This window comes from Chrysemys picta, chromosome 1, assembly GCF_011386835.1.
Source record: "Chrysemys picta bellii isolate R12L10 chromosome 1, ASM1138683v2, whole genome shotgun sequence".
Taxonomy (NCBI): domain Eukaryota; kingdom Metazoa; phylum Chordata; order Testudines; family Emydidae; genus Chrysemys; species Chrysemys picta.
Genome location: NC_088791.1, coordinates 111,122,343 through 111,138,518, shown reverse-complemented (window position 1 = coordinate 111,138,518; position 16,176 = coordinate 111,122,343). Strand labels below are relative to the sequence as shown.

At 40.2% G+C, this 16,176-nt stretch overlaps 1 protein-coding gene across 42 annotated transcripts in view; it reads right to left on the bottom strand.

Moving 5' to 3' along the window:
* The window catches only part of ERC1 (ELKS/RAB6-interacting/CAST family member 1), a 525,728-nt gene that overhangs the window by 484,873 nt on the left and 24,679 nt on the right, over positions 1-16,176 (bottom strand). For 39 of the 42 annotated variants that reach the window (XR_010598153.1, XR_010598155.1, XR_010598149.1 and 36 more), the window contains exon 2: positions 13,981-14,816. The exons of the other annotated variants lie outside the window; for them this stretch is intronic. Coding sequence is in view for 32 of the 39 variants with exons in the window: in XM_065582406.1 (XP_065438478.1) it covers positions 13,981-14,649 (669 nt within the window). In the remaining 7 variants the exon portion in view is untranslated. The remainder of the gene's footprint in view (positions 1-13,980; positions 14,817-16,176) is intronic. 42 annotated transcript variants of the gene reach the window in all.

Sequence of the window (16,176 nt, the reverse complement as noted above, 5' to 3'; positions counted from 1 at the left end):
AAAAGCTCTGCAGGGAAGGTCTCTGCCTGTCATTGTGGAGGCAGGAAAAACTAGAGGGAATTTCAGGGGGAGGACTGTTCCCCTACTGCCAGGGACTGATAGGTCTGATTCTGCCCCCAGCCATAAGCAACATGAGGCACCCATTGTAACAGATTTGTGGCCCTTAAGACAAGGAAGTTCTTTTTATTTGAGTTTGTGTTGTTCTCATAAAAAGGATGTTAATGGGGACCTGAACTTGCCTTTTACAGTATAGATGAGCATTTTAAGTGTGAACCTTCTTAATAGAAAACATTTCTATGTAAAATCTGAAATACTACTGAATTAGGAAACTAAAGTAGCCAGTAAAATGCATCCACTTTAGCAATATAAGACTAAAATGGGAAGTAAATAATTAGTAACATGTATATAAAAATATGCAAGTAAAGAAAACAAATAAAAATTGTTTTAAGATATCAAAAGATTGATTTTTTTAAATTTAATCGACCTTGGTTAATGAGATATCCAGGAACAGATTGAGATCATCAGTGTGTCTCAGATTTATTTTGTATTACCTTTTTTTTTTTTTTTTTTTAATCTGCCGTTTCAAGTTTGGGCTCAGTAGCTCTGTTGAAATGGGACAAATAAGTCTCATGGTATGTTAATTCCATAACTGCATCAGCATAACTTGTCAGGTTTCTGATGTAATGCTTATTTAAGTACACTTAAGATGTGCTCTATGCAAATATTTAAATGCCCAAAATTCAAAAATTCCTTTTGATGATCACTTGTGCTATGGTTGATGCAGTTTTAAATGTTCATTGGAAGGGAACCCCACACAAAAAGGCATGAATATGAGTGAGGTGAATTAATTCCAACATTCAAACACATAAGAAAAGCTTTCACAATATTTGCCTTGCTGTGAGTAATAAAGCCAGATTTCTTCCCCTGACACACATTTCTTTGGTTTACGTTAAAATACACTACCACTTCACAAAAGTCTTAACTGCAAAGACTTCTTTCAGTGTTGTGCTCTTCAATGTATCAGTATGTGTCAATTGCTCCCAGCCAGCTCAAAAAAAAAAAGTTTAATCACAGTGTGTGCTGGTCTACACTAGAAAATTAGTTCGACAGCACTAGTCAACAGAAGAATTCTTCCACCCATATAGCTACTACCTCTATGGGAAGTGGATTACCTATAACAATGGGAGAACCCCTCCCATAGGCATAGGTAGTGTCTACAACAACGGAGTGCTACAGCTGTGCTGCTACAGCTGAGCCACTGTAGTGGTTTAAGTGTAGACAAGTCCTGTGTATTTCGCGTGACTACCACAAGAGGCTAGAATACGGTGATTCTCTTCTGTCCCTTCTTCCTCCATCTAAGCTATTTATCAGTATTTTGGGGGGAGTAGTATTGATTACATAGAACCTAGTGCAGAAAGGCCTCAAACCACAACAGGACCTCTAAACACTACTTCAAACAAACCATCATGTTATAGTAGATCAGGGACCTGCAACTCCTGGCTCCCAAATTCTGTTCTTAGCTCTGTTAATGACTTACTTTGAAATCTTAAGCAAGTCACATTTATACATCTGAGTTTATATATAATCTAACTGTACCACTGTTACCTGCCAGACAGGGATGTCTGTGAGGCTGAGTTAATTGTAAAACACAGTGGGATCCTCAAAGGCACGAATGCAAGTGTTAAGTATTAATATTTTTAAATGGCCTAGGAGGCAGTATGGTAGCTAGGTGCATCACTGTATTCCTCTCACTACAAAAGGTGACTCAAAGCACCCAATAGGAACAAGTGAGTCTCCAACAACCCTACAAAAATATAGCAAGGAAGAGGTCCACAATAAACATGAGACCTTGAGTTTTGCTGCCAATATTTTTATTTCAATCTAACATAGCTTTGAACTTTTACAGAAAATCACAGCACAGATTGCAAAAAATACCTAGCAGGCACTCTGTCAGAAGAAAGTATTGGTGAGACTACTATCATTTTTCAGTTTTTCTGCTACTTGCAGAAAAGAAAGGCTGAGGACAACTAGAGAATTATCCTTGCAGCACAGAGGATGTGATGCCAAATTAACCTTTCACACCCAACTGCTTACAAACCATTGCATCCTGGTTCCAACTCTTGAGTTTCAATCACTGTGGATCACTGCCTGCCACAAATATTTCCTTAAACTAACTAAAACTGGTAAATATAGGAAATAAAAGCAAAGAATCCTTATGCTGAAAATTTTTTGACAGGAGAAGACTAGAAACACTATCAAGTTCTTCCATCCCTCCTGCTGGCTGAGTCAGCAGTGGTACTTCACAAGACTTCTTTCTTCAAATATTTGCTTAGCTGCTGACACTGGCATCTTTGGTAATTTATTCCATATATTAAGTACTCTCACAGTAAAGAGCTGTCAACTAAATTCTTTTGCTACCTAACCCTTACTTTACTTAGACATACATTTCTACGAGAATTTTTCTCTTTTTTACTAATCCCTCCAGAGTTGCCTAAACCTTAATCAGGCCCTTTTCTTTATGTCCTATTCCCCGGCAAATAAAGTTCCATTTCATTTCCTTATTCATTTTGATTAAGATTCTAGGGACTGTGTAGCATTTCAGCTGGCTTTTCAGCTGTACCTTCTTCATTTCAACCAAACTTTTAGTAATATACAAATGTGGCCTCATATATTATTATTATTGCAAATGTGAGCTCATGTATCCCTTAACATTGCCATAAAAAGTCTTGCAACTTATAACAATGGGACCCAAATACTTACATGTATGAGTGATATTTCTTCAGATTTTTGCCACTGACACTCAGTTAGCCATTGCCTGTCAGTCCCCTCTGCAAACACCTCTCCTTTTTCTATTTTATTCATGATTGTGGAAATGACCTACTGCATAGTGCATCCCTGTACAAATACACAATCCCTTGGACATATTAACTCCACCAGAGAGGTCCTTTGGGGCCATCTGCCTGTCCCAAGTCAGGATAAAGGAGGCGGGTTGGGCGTGGGGCTAGCAACTCCACCCCGTAAAAATCAACTTGCTACAGAAACGCCAAAAATAGAGATAACAGAGACTTTTAGCCTGGAAAAAGAAGGGTCTTCAACTCGAAGACGCATGACGCTGGGTGGTGAAAGTCATGAGGAAACCACGAAGCCGATTACCCTTCTTGCAACCAGGAGGATTACCATCGGTACATGGAACGTGAGGACCATGTACGAGTTAAGAAAGACGGCGCAGGTCGCAGCAGAGATGAGAAGCAACAACCTGACCCTACTAGGCATTAGCGAGAAGAAATTAGAAGGAGAAGGTGGGGCTGGATAGGACACACACTACGCAAGCAGCCAACCAACATCACTAGACAGGCATTGCGGTGGAATCCCCAAGGCAAGCGGAAAAGAGGCCGTCCAAGAAACACCTGGTGACGTGACCTTCAGGCTGATAGCATAAAAATGGGCTATACCTGGAACCAGTTAGAGCAAATGGCCCAGGATAGAGGACTCTGGAGATCTGTGGTTGGCGGCCCATACCCCGATTGGGGTGACGGACATGAGTGAGTGAGTGGACGTATTAGCTATTAAACTAGTACGGCACTTAATCTTAGCCAAAAGGCTTATGCTGAGCCTCTGTGCACTGTGTTTAGTAAGCCACAATAGGAATTAGGTCTGCTCCCATCTCTAGCGTAGCACAATCTTGAAGACTCCAAGATTTAGAGCATCCAAATTTTAGTGAGGGTTAAAACATCCATTAAAACTGAGGATAATAGTACAGCAAGGGTCAGTACGGAGGTTGGATTGAATATCCATATGAATACTTTGACCTCCACCACTCTCTGCCCTATAACTTTCACAAACTGAAGGAGAAAACATGAGCTTGCTTACTAGTATAAACTGAGTACCAGCCTACAAAACTGGGACAGTTGCCTAAAGTAGGGGACTACTGACAAATACCAGCACCATTTCTTCTCATCTATTAAAGATTACTAGAAAAATATGGTGGTTTTGCCATCCTTCCCCATGCAATCTTTGCCCATTTAGGATGACTTGAGGTTACAGTTCAGGAGGGGCCATGTATAAAATTTTCATGTTTACTCAGTCAGATGCAACACACTGAAGAAACAACATATATATTTCCCACCTACTTCATCCTGCTATGTTTAAAAGAACACTCAGAAGTTAGGAAATGCCAGAATTAAAATCACCTGTGCAATCTCAATTTATCTCCTCTGCGCACATGCATTATGATACAGTCTTTAATATGACCACATACATACTATTTTCTCCACAGGACCCCGCCTCATTCCATGTACAGGATAGACAGTGCTCAATGAATAAGCAGATCTTCAGTATTTCCTCTTATGTCATTTTTTTAATGTGTAGCCCCCCAGGCCTTATTTACCACACACCATCCAAACCCAAAAACAAAAAACAAAAACAAACAAAAAAATCACACTTTGATGGTAAGGTAGAAAAAGGATATTTCCTGGAGTGATTTTAAAGGGTGTTTTGTCTCATGAAGGCATTCAAAACCAGATTTAAATCCAAAACCAGAGTTTTAAGAATCTTAGATGAGTAGTTAGCACAGTCACCGTAAGGAACCTGACATCCTGATGTGATGAAATCCTTCTACATATTCTGGAGAATGCTGGAAGAAAACTGCTGCTGCTATCTACACCCTGAGTATACCAGCTGGCAGACCAAGAGATAAATCAAGGTTGAGGCAGTCTGTAGGAAGGCTAGAAGTGTCTGGTAATGGGGATGTACTTCCTTCCTTACACCAATGGGAGAATCTTTCACAAACTCAGGTGGAAATTCTTCCTGCAAACCAGCATGGAACTGATCACCCTATTTTAAAAATGCGTGTCCTTCACACATTCCCTCTCAAAAGCCAGACTTTTAGACCTTCATTTATTCTTTATTATCCTGGACATGAGGGGCATAGGAGGTAATGCATAAAGGATGGAGTTTGGTCCAATTTGGAAGAGAGCATTAATAGCTACGGTCTTTGTTCTCTTTTCCTGGAGAAAAATTTGGGGACTTTGTTGTTTGGTATAATGTGAGTAAACCCAGCAATGGCATTCCCAAGGAAACTCCCAGCTGATGGAAGATCTCTGGTTGAAGGAACCATTCTCTGTGGTCTAGCTTGCTCATGCTTAACAACCTAGTTCTGATGTTTTCTCATTTATGCTGAATGTGCACTATGAATTCTTTATTCACCTCATTTCTTTCTGTAGAGAGGCAGACCTGATCCCTACCTGCTTGTTGACATAAGATATAGCATTTTCCATCATAATCAGCACTGCGCTGCTGGGGAGAAAGTCCACCATTAAGCACAGGACACATAGATGATCACTCAGTTCCACCTAATTAATACTGTGATATTTTCTGTCCCCAGCCACATTCCCTGAATTGACCTGCTCTTAACACGGGCTCCCCAGCATTATACGTTGTCAATGATGGTGGACACATATGGGATCCTTTATGGCTTGCCCTCCTATGAAATTTTCTTTACCAGTGAAAAAAGTGCATCAGCATTCAAAGCAGGGTGGACTCATGCAATAAATAGGACAGAGGTTTGTAGTGGTCTCATAATGCTAGGACCACTGCAAAATAGCTATGCAAGATACCTCCATGCCTATGACATTCATAAGGGCTGATAGCAACATCCTGTGGGAGGCAAAAATTTATTGGACTACTTTCCTCCATTAGACTTTAAGAACCACAGCAATGGCATTCCTGACATCTTCTCTGACGGGGAGGCAAAGCACAATGCATCTTGGAAAACTGATTAGCACTTTTTCTTGAATCCTGTTTTTCTCTAGTTTTCATAAGATTGGAACAATGGTCTGCCAAATTTCCTCTCTCTTCAACACACACCTTGGAAGAGGTGCTAAGTAAAGAGAGGGACCAAAACTATAGTTTCCCCCACCATGTCTCCCTTACATGAATGTAGAGACAGGTCAAAATATGAGGAGTTGGCTGACTGAAGAACTGGTCCAGAGTAGTGGCACAGGAAGCTGAATGAGTCTTCTCTGTTGAAATTGAGAGCTACCTTTGCACTTCTGTCAGTGTAACTTATGGACAGAGGCTGCTGCCAGGGGATCCTCATGCCCAAGTCAAGATGCAAAAAAGTCAGCATGTCACACAATAACTGATCGGGACTTGACACACCAAGCAAGCATACCATCCATTTGGAGCTCAAAGTAACTCAAGGCATCAGCCAATTGCTGTAGGAGCAACTGGGGTAGAGTACGAAGAACACTTTGTTTTGGAAAATGATTTCTTTGATTTCACGGTTTTGTATCACTGGATACTGCTGGAAATATGGTAGAGCCTCAATAAACTGCAAGTTCCCTTCAGAAACTTACCCAAATTAAACTGATTTTCCCCCAAAAGAATTTTTTACTTATAATTTCAGGCTCCAAATGCTGGAAGAAGAGTTTAAAATGATCAGTTCTCAAGAGTACTCTGACCAAGATCTGTCATGTTCCTGGATCTAAAGGAAGAATTATGTGAAGGGAATTCCAAGGGTAGTCCCTTACATTGTCGCAAAGTGACTGATTATTTTAAAGACAGATGCCACAGCAAAGACTAGTGGACATCAGGATGGAAAAAGCCAAGGTAGATATCAATGAACAGAAAGCTAACTAGAGGGAGGAGGAAGAGCTATAATACCAATCCAACAGTATGTACCAATGGCAGACTAAACATTAGCAAACTATAATAATAAATTAACCCAAAAGTCATTTGGTACAGCCAGAGTTAGTCCTTTTGTCAGAACAAGGATGCCACTAACAGCTCAGCTAAACACAGCAGTAGGGACTAGTAACAAAAAAACCTTTAGAGGCTATCAACAAAAAAATAGTTTTTAAAAGGCACTTCAAAAAGATTGAATGAAGGTATGAAAACTAATAGCCAAGAATAGAGAAGTTGATGAAAACGTGAAGACTTTTTAGACTGCTCTTTACATTCTCAAAGTGTTTGCCTCAATAAGGTGAAAGCCCCTCAGAAACATTCTCATGGTTAAGCTCTCACACAGACATCCAGGGCCCCTAACAACTGGGAGAGGGATAGCTCAGTGGTTTGAGCATTGGCCTGCTAAACCCAGGGTTGTGAGTTCAATCCTTGAGGGGGTCATTTAGGGATCTGGGGCAAAAGTCTGTCTGGGGATTGGTCCTGCTTTGAGCAGGGGTTGGACTAGATGACCTCCTGAGGTCCCTTCCAACCCTGATATTCTATGATTCTATGAATGACAATATATCAAAGTAAAAAGATCCTTTCCAGCAGCCAAACATTCCTTCAGGAGAAACATTCTGTAATTCTTAACATGTACAAGTCACTGTGGAAACAAAAATTTCAGTGCAGGATGTTTGTGAAACTGCAGAACCTGATACCTTATTATTCCACCCCAAGATAGAGATCAGAGATGCCCTTAATAACAGCAGGCTCAAAGTGGGAGCATAAATCTTACATAGCCCACTACTGCCCCGTTGCATTAGAAATATATTTTTGAGAAGTTGTGTTCAACTCTTGTAATCAGAATACTCTAGCTCCCTCAGCACCAAGTAGAGAAGAGTGATCCCATGCCAAAAAAACAGGTTTCTGTTGTTAGCTCCAAAAATTTCTCCCTCAACATTCAAGCCTTTTTTTAACCTTGGAGAAAACTGAGTACTCTCATTTTGGCTTCCAGCAGAGAAAAGTTGTTACCTAATTTGAACTGCTTTGGAAACCCTGGCATACAACCTACCATAAGAATTCATGGAAGAATAACTACAGGTGGTATGGTCATCTGGTCCAAATGCCTACCAATGATCCTGTGAGAATCATCTTTGACCTTGACCTGATGAAAGCAAGATGAACACCCCTCCCCCCTGGAAGATCTAAAACATGATGGTTGGACAACATCAGACCTCTGGCTCAGGACAGAACATAACAGGGGTGCATAATATGTACAAAGGCCTCTTGATTGTCCAAGCAACAGCATGAGAACTAACCAAGGTCTGCAGCTCTCCTCCAAGGTAAATTCTATATTAAATACCATAAAAGCCAGCAATGATTGTGACCTGGAATGGATGTGCCATGTGTTTTCCTGCCAGAAGTCAGAAGTGACTTCTTCTGTATGAAGTGGTGGCTGTGCCGACAGAGAACGTAGCTGAAGTTGACGTACTTAGATCTATGAACAGAGCAGCACAAACAGAGTTTCTGCAGCTGTTACTCACCTGCAGGGGGCTCAAGATTCATACAATACATGAATGAAACTATATTCTCCTATGAAAGAAAAAACATCCTGAAGACACCTTAAAGTAAATAGCAAACTGGCAGGCTCTCTATTTACAGAAGTAAAGATTCAGCTCTCACTTTCGTCTTCTGTCTATCTACAGTTCACTATAGAAATCGTACCTTTCTTCCAGAAGAAAAATGCCTTTTCAATCCCACTAACTCACAACAGCAGCAGGCATGTTACATCCAGATATGGGAAAAGGTAGACACTGAACAAGCGAATGAACATGCCTGATATGTAACAAAGCAGACAAATTTCCCCACAGAACCACTTTTCCCTGCACATGGTCACCAAAATCTCTCTCTGGAAGAAATTATACCATAGAAGGTAAGCAACAGTGAAGTATGGATGGACCAGCAGCCAATGTCTTTTACACACCTCAGAATACCTCTTAACATGGGGCCTGGCTGTTCTTTCAAGCTTTCAGTCAGGAGATAAAGGCTTTATTTTGATGGAATATTGTATGTTCCGCAAGCTTGAACAACAGTATTCTAGAAATATTTTCATGTTTATAAATTTGTACTGGGAATATTTTTCTATCCCTCGACCTGTAATGTTAAATGCCCCCGTTACCATGAGTACAAATGAACAGGCCTCAAAGGGAAAGAAAAAATTACTAAACTTCAATCCTCTGAAAATGTCCTAGTAACTCTTCTATGAATAAATTGCCATTATTTTAAGAATGGATTGCTTGGGTCCTTTAAGAGCTAGAAGCAAACAACACGACCCATCAGAAATCTGGGAATCTCCCATTTCCAAACAATATAAAGCTCCCATTTCTATCCTTGCAGTGTTCTAAGATATTAAACCTTAAAATCTGTCATTGGTCCAGGATTGAACAGGGACCATCCCTGGGTCTCAGGACATTGTGAGACTGCAGCATGGAGAAGATTCCACATTTGATGGGAAGGAAAGGAAGGAAATGTTTTGTCAGGTTGAGGGATTTTTTTTTGTATTATTACAGTGTGAAAGTTTGGAAGGCCCCAACAGAGAAGTAATGATGTATTAGTGGGCAGAGTGCTGGCTAAGTGGTCAAAAGATACAGTACATCATGGTAAATATAATTTATCACATGCATATCAACACTATGTGCAAAAACATACACACAACTTGAACAAACCATGACTGCTAACAGTCAGCAGGCTGAAGAGACAAAATGCTCAAATTGTAAACATTTGATCACTCAAGAAAATGTTGCAATTTTACTCTTTTGGTAACCAATACAAATATTTAATTGAAGTTAAGAAGCACTGCATGACCCTTCAAAAAAACATCTGTTGTTCACACGTGCACTTCAATATCTCGGTTGCACTGACAGACAGTACATCCAGCCTGAAAGCTAAAATATGAAGCTGATATGAAGCTTCAGAGAAGCATGTGGGTAGCACAAACAGCAATATATATATATATATATATATATATATATATATATATATCCACATTTACATGCCTTTTCCAAATTTGGTGCTTAAGGAAAAACAACATTTTAAATAAAACTTATTTTTTCACTGCAAGTATATTATCTGCTTAATGTCCCCATTTAATGTTCCGGAAGAGGCAGCATGCTATCCAACCTACCCACTATTAAACTTTTCTATAAACGTTGTCAAGATTCAACAATGGTCTAAGACCACCTAACCACATATACATTTCGTAAAGATCAACATGATCATGCTTCCTTACAAAGATTCAGCATTGCTATTAACCGTAACTATGTCAGAGAAAAAAGGAAATCTTAAATTAGAAAATCAATTCTGTTTGACAGAAGTCTAAAGGCCATAGACTTATGGCTTTTTTTTTTTTAAACATCTTCTAAAACAAAGGTAATTTAACCATCCCTTATGTTCAAGAAAGATGAGGTGTCAATAAAGGATATCAACATAGTAATAAAATCTATCCAGGGACTATATAGTATGCATATGAAAATAAAAAGATATACTCATGGTGGGATGGGCAAGGAGACCTCAAGATGACCGTAAAACGATGGTATAAGTCAGCCAGTCTTGGCTCCACAAGCAGAGCTGGTGCGTACAGCTGGATTTGTCCTTAACTAGATTCTGTACAAAATTTAAGCTCCACCCCTAACCTACACAGAATCTGAGGGCTTCATTAAGAAGGGTCTGTTGAAATACAAGTGTTGGCATCGAACAAACCAACTTCCGCAAGCTTACTGGAAAATATTTATTAATGCAATGGACAGATCCCAGCTGCACAGATCACAGAAAAATCCCTGGTCCAGAGCCTAAAGAGAGAAATCTGTTTCATTACATGAAATCCTATTAAACTGATCTTCCTTATAAAAGGTGAAATGACCAACTCCAGAAGGCTATAGAGAATATAATGAATGCAGAGTTTAATTAGGGCATACTGCTAGCTGACTATAATCTATTAATTAGCATTCCCAGTTTCTACATCTCATTACATGTTTCACTTTGCTTTTAAATTGCACCCTTCCTTTTTTGGACCAAAGTTATACAATCCTAGCATTGTGATAATAATTACAGTGGGTGCCTAGGGAAGAGAGTCCTGGCAATATCCTTAAGTGTTTAATTAGGGTGCTGGTGAGGGGAAGGAGGGGAGAAATGATGTGGAAAAAATCAGCGTTCTCCATTCTCTACATATGTTCTTTATAGCATAATAATCCACTGATTGTTCCAAAGAATTTGAGTTACAGAACAAGCCAGCCATAGGCTATATGTTGCCTTCAAGATTTTCATAAAGAATCGAAGTTCAGAAACATCAAGTCTTGAAATAACTCACTTTAAACCACGCTGACCTAGAAATAGAAAAGAATGCATCTTAGCCATATGCCAGTCACCTTATTTTTTGCGGCACATACCCACCTTCCAAAGCTAAAACAAGGATTGGATAAACAAGTGAGTATGCCAGTAGAGCTTCAAGGCTCTAATCACATCTGAAGTAGAGCAAACATTTTCTTTAAAAGATGTGAGATGGATGAAAACTCAATAGGGAAATATCCTGATTATTGTGAAAAATCAAACCAGATTAGGGATAAATGCTGGGACTGCACACAGGACTAGTTTGCCACGTGAAAAAAAGGGTTTTTCTTAAAGGAGAGGACGTATGGTTCCCCAGCTCAACTGGCTAAAGTAATAGCTAGAAGGTATAAAGGAAAGCAATCAAAGGGGATGGAGGTTATTTGCTCAAAAGGAGGAACAAAGACTTCAGAATTAACATGAGATTCCAAGGAGATACCTCTGGTCTCGCTGGTGTGGATTTAGATGGGAAGCTACACTGAATTCTTTTAACTAGAGAGTGAGAGCTTACTTTAAAGTCCTCGACCTAACCTGTTGTGATAATTAGGCCTACAAATTTACCCTAATTGGAAGCTCAACAGTAAAAAGTAAGTGAAAGTTCATAGTGTCACAATTACCTATAATAAAACTGCTGATGGGAAAAGTTGCAAAAGGGAGACAGGAAGATTGAATTAGGACAAACCAACAGGCCTACAGATATAATTCCGGGACTGTAATTTCTCGTAAACAAGAACAGTGTCAGACTGAAAACCAAAATTAGTATGTAGGAAACCAGGCCTAATTGGTGGACAAAATATGTTCTTAAAAAAAAAAAAAAAAAAAAGAGACTGTTGGAGAAAAATTGGCTACTGAAGTGACCTTCACAATCATGGCTGCCATCTCCACCCCTGCCCTGGGACACCAGTCCTTCGTCATCCTAAGAAGTGTCCGCACCAGACTGGGCCAGAGAAAAGGAACCAAATGACATTATCACTTCCACAAACTCCGGCTGAATCCTGAACACCCTCTGGGATGTGAGACTGTCTCCCCCCACCCTATATATCCTTTTCCTTCCCTACCTTATTTCTTTACTTTCCTATCTCTCTCCTTTTTCATTCCGTCTAACAAGAGTCCAGTTTGTCAGCCAGGACTGTATATTTTACAGCACTACTGTAAGCCTATGACCAGAAAGAGGCAGCTAAAAGCCATACCCTAAACAGCTTGTCTCCCTCACCAACAAAAGTTAACCCAATAAAAGATATTATTTACCCACCTTGTCTATCTAATGCCTGATCTACACTAGTGGAAGGGAAATAGATCTAACCTACACAACTTCAGCTACGTGAATAATGTAGCTGAAGTCGATGTACTTAGATCTACTCACAGCAGTGTCTTCATTGCAGTGAGTCGACAGCTGATGCTCCCCCATCAACTCTGCCTGCGCCTCTCGCTTGGGTGGAGTACCGGAGTTGACGGGAAAGTGCTCGGCGGTCGATTTATCGCGTCTAGACTAGAGGCGATAAATCGACCCCCGCTGGATCGATCGCTGCCCGTCGATCCTGCGGGTAATATAGACAAGCCCTCTGAGACTGTCAAACAAATTTCCTTCTAAAATTTCTTTCCAGCTAAAGGAAAAGGGAACAGGGGATGCTGTTAAAATGAAATCCTTATTTAACACTTTACATTTAAAATGCTTTAACTGTTTTTCCTTTTCTGCATCTTTAATAAAAGTGCAAAAGTATTTTTAATTATATGTTAACCATAGTACTAAACAGGCTGAGGCCTCTGTATACCAAACCCCAAATCTTGTTTAAAACTGTTTAATGTTGGACAGTGAATGGCTTTTGTCAACACCTCGGGCCCAACAGAACAAACCCTAATGCCCCCACAGGTGCAAAATTGATCTTTATTGGTGCCAAAAGAAAAATCTAGATTACTAAAATTCTCTACCACTGATTCACTTTATAGCTGGACAAGTCATTACAAATGAGTAAAACTGCAGCACAGAAAGTTTAAGGTACAGTCTGCCCTACTAAATCAGAGGTTAACAGTTGTTAATCGGCTGCAGCCCAAACGGTTTGATTTAGTTTGTGTAAACGTGAACAGATTGCATTATCATGCTAACAAAACAAAATCACATCTATGTCATAAAACACTGATTGCAGAAGGCATCAAATAGGCACAAACTCTCTGTAAGAAGTCAGCTTAAAGCAAAAAGTTGAGTTCTAACTTCTTGGAGGTAAATGATGTATCTAATCTTGTCAGGCACTCCAGCCTAGTCTACACTACAAGTAATACTCAGTTGCTGACAACAGGTGCAGCTGAACAAGTGCTGAATAAAGTATGACAGCAAGCAGAGCCAAGGACAAACTGTTCAGCACCATTTCAGCAATCCCCAGACCTGCAATTTTTAGCCAGTTTCTAAAATGATACCAAATACGCTTTGGCCTTGGCTTCACTTAGACAATGTTCAGCAGCAGTTCAACAGTACCCTCTGTCAGCAACTGATACATTTTTAACACATAAAATGCTTCAGATATTACAGCAATAAGCACTATAGAAATATCAATAAAGATCAATAGAGAATAACCTGATATTTAAAGGGAAATAAATTAACTGGTTAATATCAATCCACAGCCAAATACTACATAACACAGAACAGCACATCAATTGACCCATGCTCAGAGGACTTGGAATTCTGCTAGCATAACTTTTGTTCAACAAGTGGTATTATGGTTTGAAAATAGTTAAAAAAAAAAAAAAAAAAAAAAAGTTATTCCATTACGTGGAGAAAGCCCCCAACCCATTCTACCTAACTAATTTAGAGGTGGAATCCAGTGTAGAGTCCAAGAGTAAAATAGAAACAACCCACTGATTCAGTCCTACTCTCTCCCACCCATACCATATACACAAACACACACACACACAGTTCAACAATGACCTTGCATAACTTACCTGGTTTTCTTCCTGCACCACTCTATACTGCTCCTTCCAAATGGTGATTTTGGAAGCTTCATCTTTTCTCAAGGCTCGCTCCTTCTTTAGCTCGGGACTCCAGAAGGTCTTGATGCTGTTCATGGAGGAGCTCAGCTTGCTTTCTTTCACCTCTACATCCTTGCGCAACAAATCATTTTCTCGTAGCACCTCTTTGAGCTGTGTCTGCAGATCCATTATAGTGTTATCCCTGGCCTGGCGCAGTGAGTGAGGCACAGTGGATGCCATGCTCACTGGAGGGAGGTGGTGGTCTCCAAATGCAATAGTATCACTGGCAACCCCACTACTGGCAATATTGGGGCTGCTACCCATAGCAGTCATCCTAACACCATAAGGCAGCCGCCCCCCGGATCGGCCAAGAGTCATGGTGCTTTTAGGGGTGTCGGCACCCACGTTCTCATGGTCACTTAGATACATAGGGCCAGATGTGGCATAGGCAGCATTTAAGGATTGAATATTTTCCATGGAAAGCGTTTTCCCACTCCCACCCGCAGCACTGCTTCCAGAGCTCCCACCTGTGCTGTTGGTTCGACGATGACCCAAGCGCGGTGATCTTGGCAACCTTGGTGAACGCCCAGGACTCTGGTTGCTTGGTTCAACCTTACCAACTGACCGAGCACTTCCATACATGATTGAAGTGGTGGCGTGAGGTGACTATATAGGTATCAAGCAGGAATGAGATAGAGATACTGTGAGGTTTTCTTATGGTTGCAAGTCAGCTTAAGGCCAATCACAATTTATAATAGATCCAGTTGTCCATTTCTGAAGTCACGTACTCATGGTGTTTGAGATCATATCTGTATCAATTAAAAAAAAACATATTCAATACCCAATATATCAAAAAAACAAAAACAAACAAAAAAACCCTCCATTTTGACCCACCCCAAGTGGAAAGTGTCCTCTATTAGTTACTTCCCTATTTCTCCATAATACTTCCAACTACTTACAGCTGTCAAAAATGCAATTTTTCAAAACCTCAAGAATCAAACTTAAAGTGAGTTTTACGATTATAGGCTCATTCTCTACGCTGTTGTCACTGAAAAATGACAAACCCAACAGAGATGCCTCCATCATTTTTCAGATCATTTCTTTTCCTATGGCCATGGTCTAAACTCCAATCTAATTTTTTCCCCCTTTCAAATTGCTCCCCTCCCTCCCTAAACTGTAGTTTGTCAGGAAACTCAATTTCATAAACAAACTTGAACCCATTCAACGTGTATGAATCTTTCCCAGGCAAGTGCCTCAGCTTTTGCAACTTGAGATTTCATTTAAAAATAAAATCTCTAGACCCCATGGCTGTAAAAATGATCCTCCAAATATGAACCTAGTGTAAACTAATACAGTGCTGTTTTTCTAAATTCATTTCCAGACAGTTTCAGGGCCTCAGTCATGCCTCAGAGAGGCTTTTCAGTCTACACTGCTGCCATTCAGAACTCTGCAGTCAGCAGTGACACTGACAAGAGTCAGGTCATTGCTGCCAGTGAAGCTCTAAGCAGCAATAGATGCAGGCACTAGAACTATTATGTTGTGAGGATTCCCTCCACAAACAACAAGGCATGATAAGAACAACAGATCCCCCATTATCATCCTTGGAGCAACTCAGGGAAAGGGGAGAATAAAGCCAACAGTGTTCCTTCTTCCTTTCAGCAGCTGTGAGGAGACTGCAAAAAATGTAGGGAGTGCAGACCAAGTTTATCCCACATCTACTAGCGAGGGGCTGATAGAGATGGAGCACCTAAGAAGGGTTCAAGGACTGCACCCTCCTCTTTCCAAACAGATCAAGCATGGGTAAACTAATTCTCGAGGTCCCTTCTAGTCCTACCATTCTATGATTCTCACCTGGACACTGCCCTTCCCTTCCCTTTCTGCCGTATCTTTTGCCAGTATGTTTGGTCCTCTGGCTACAGTGTGTCTGACTAAATATCCAAGTCCTATCCAGGAAGATATGTTTTGTGATGAGGTTATGTTTCTGGATGACCAGATGGAAGAGACTGATAGGGTAAGTTAAGAGAGAGAATATGGTACTAAAGGAGATGCTTGGATAAATGGAAAGAGAAAAAAAATTATAGGTGAGTTACAAAACATAATATGGGAAAAGAGAATAGGGTAAAGGTAGAGAGAAGAAAAAAGAGGGAACATACACTGAAAACAATGCAA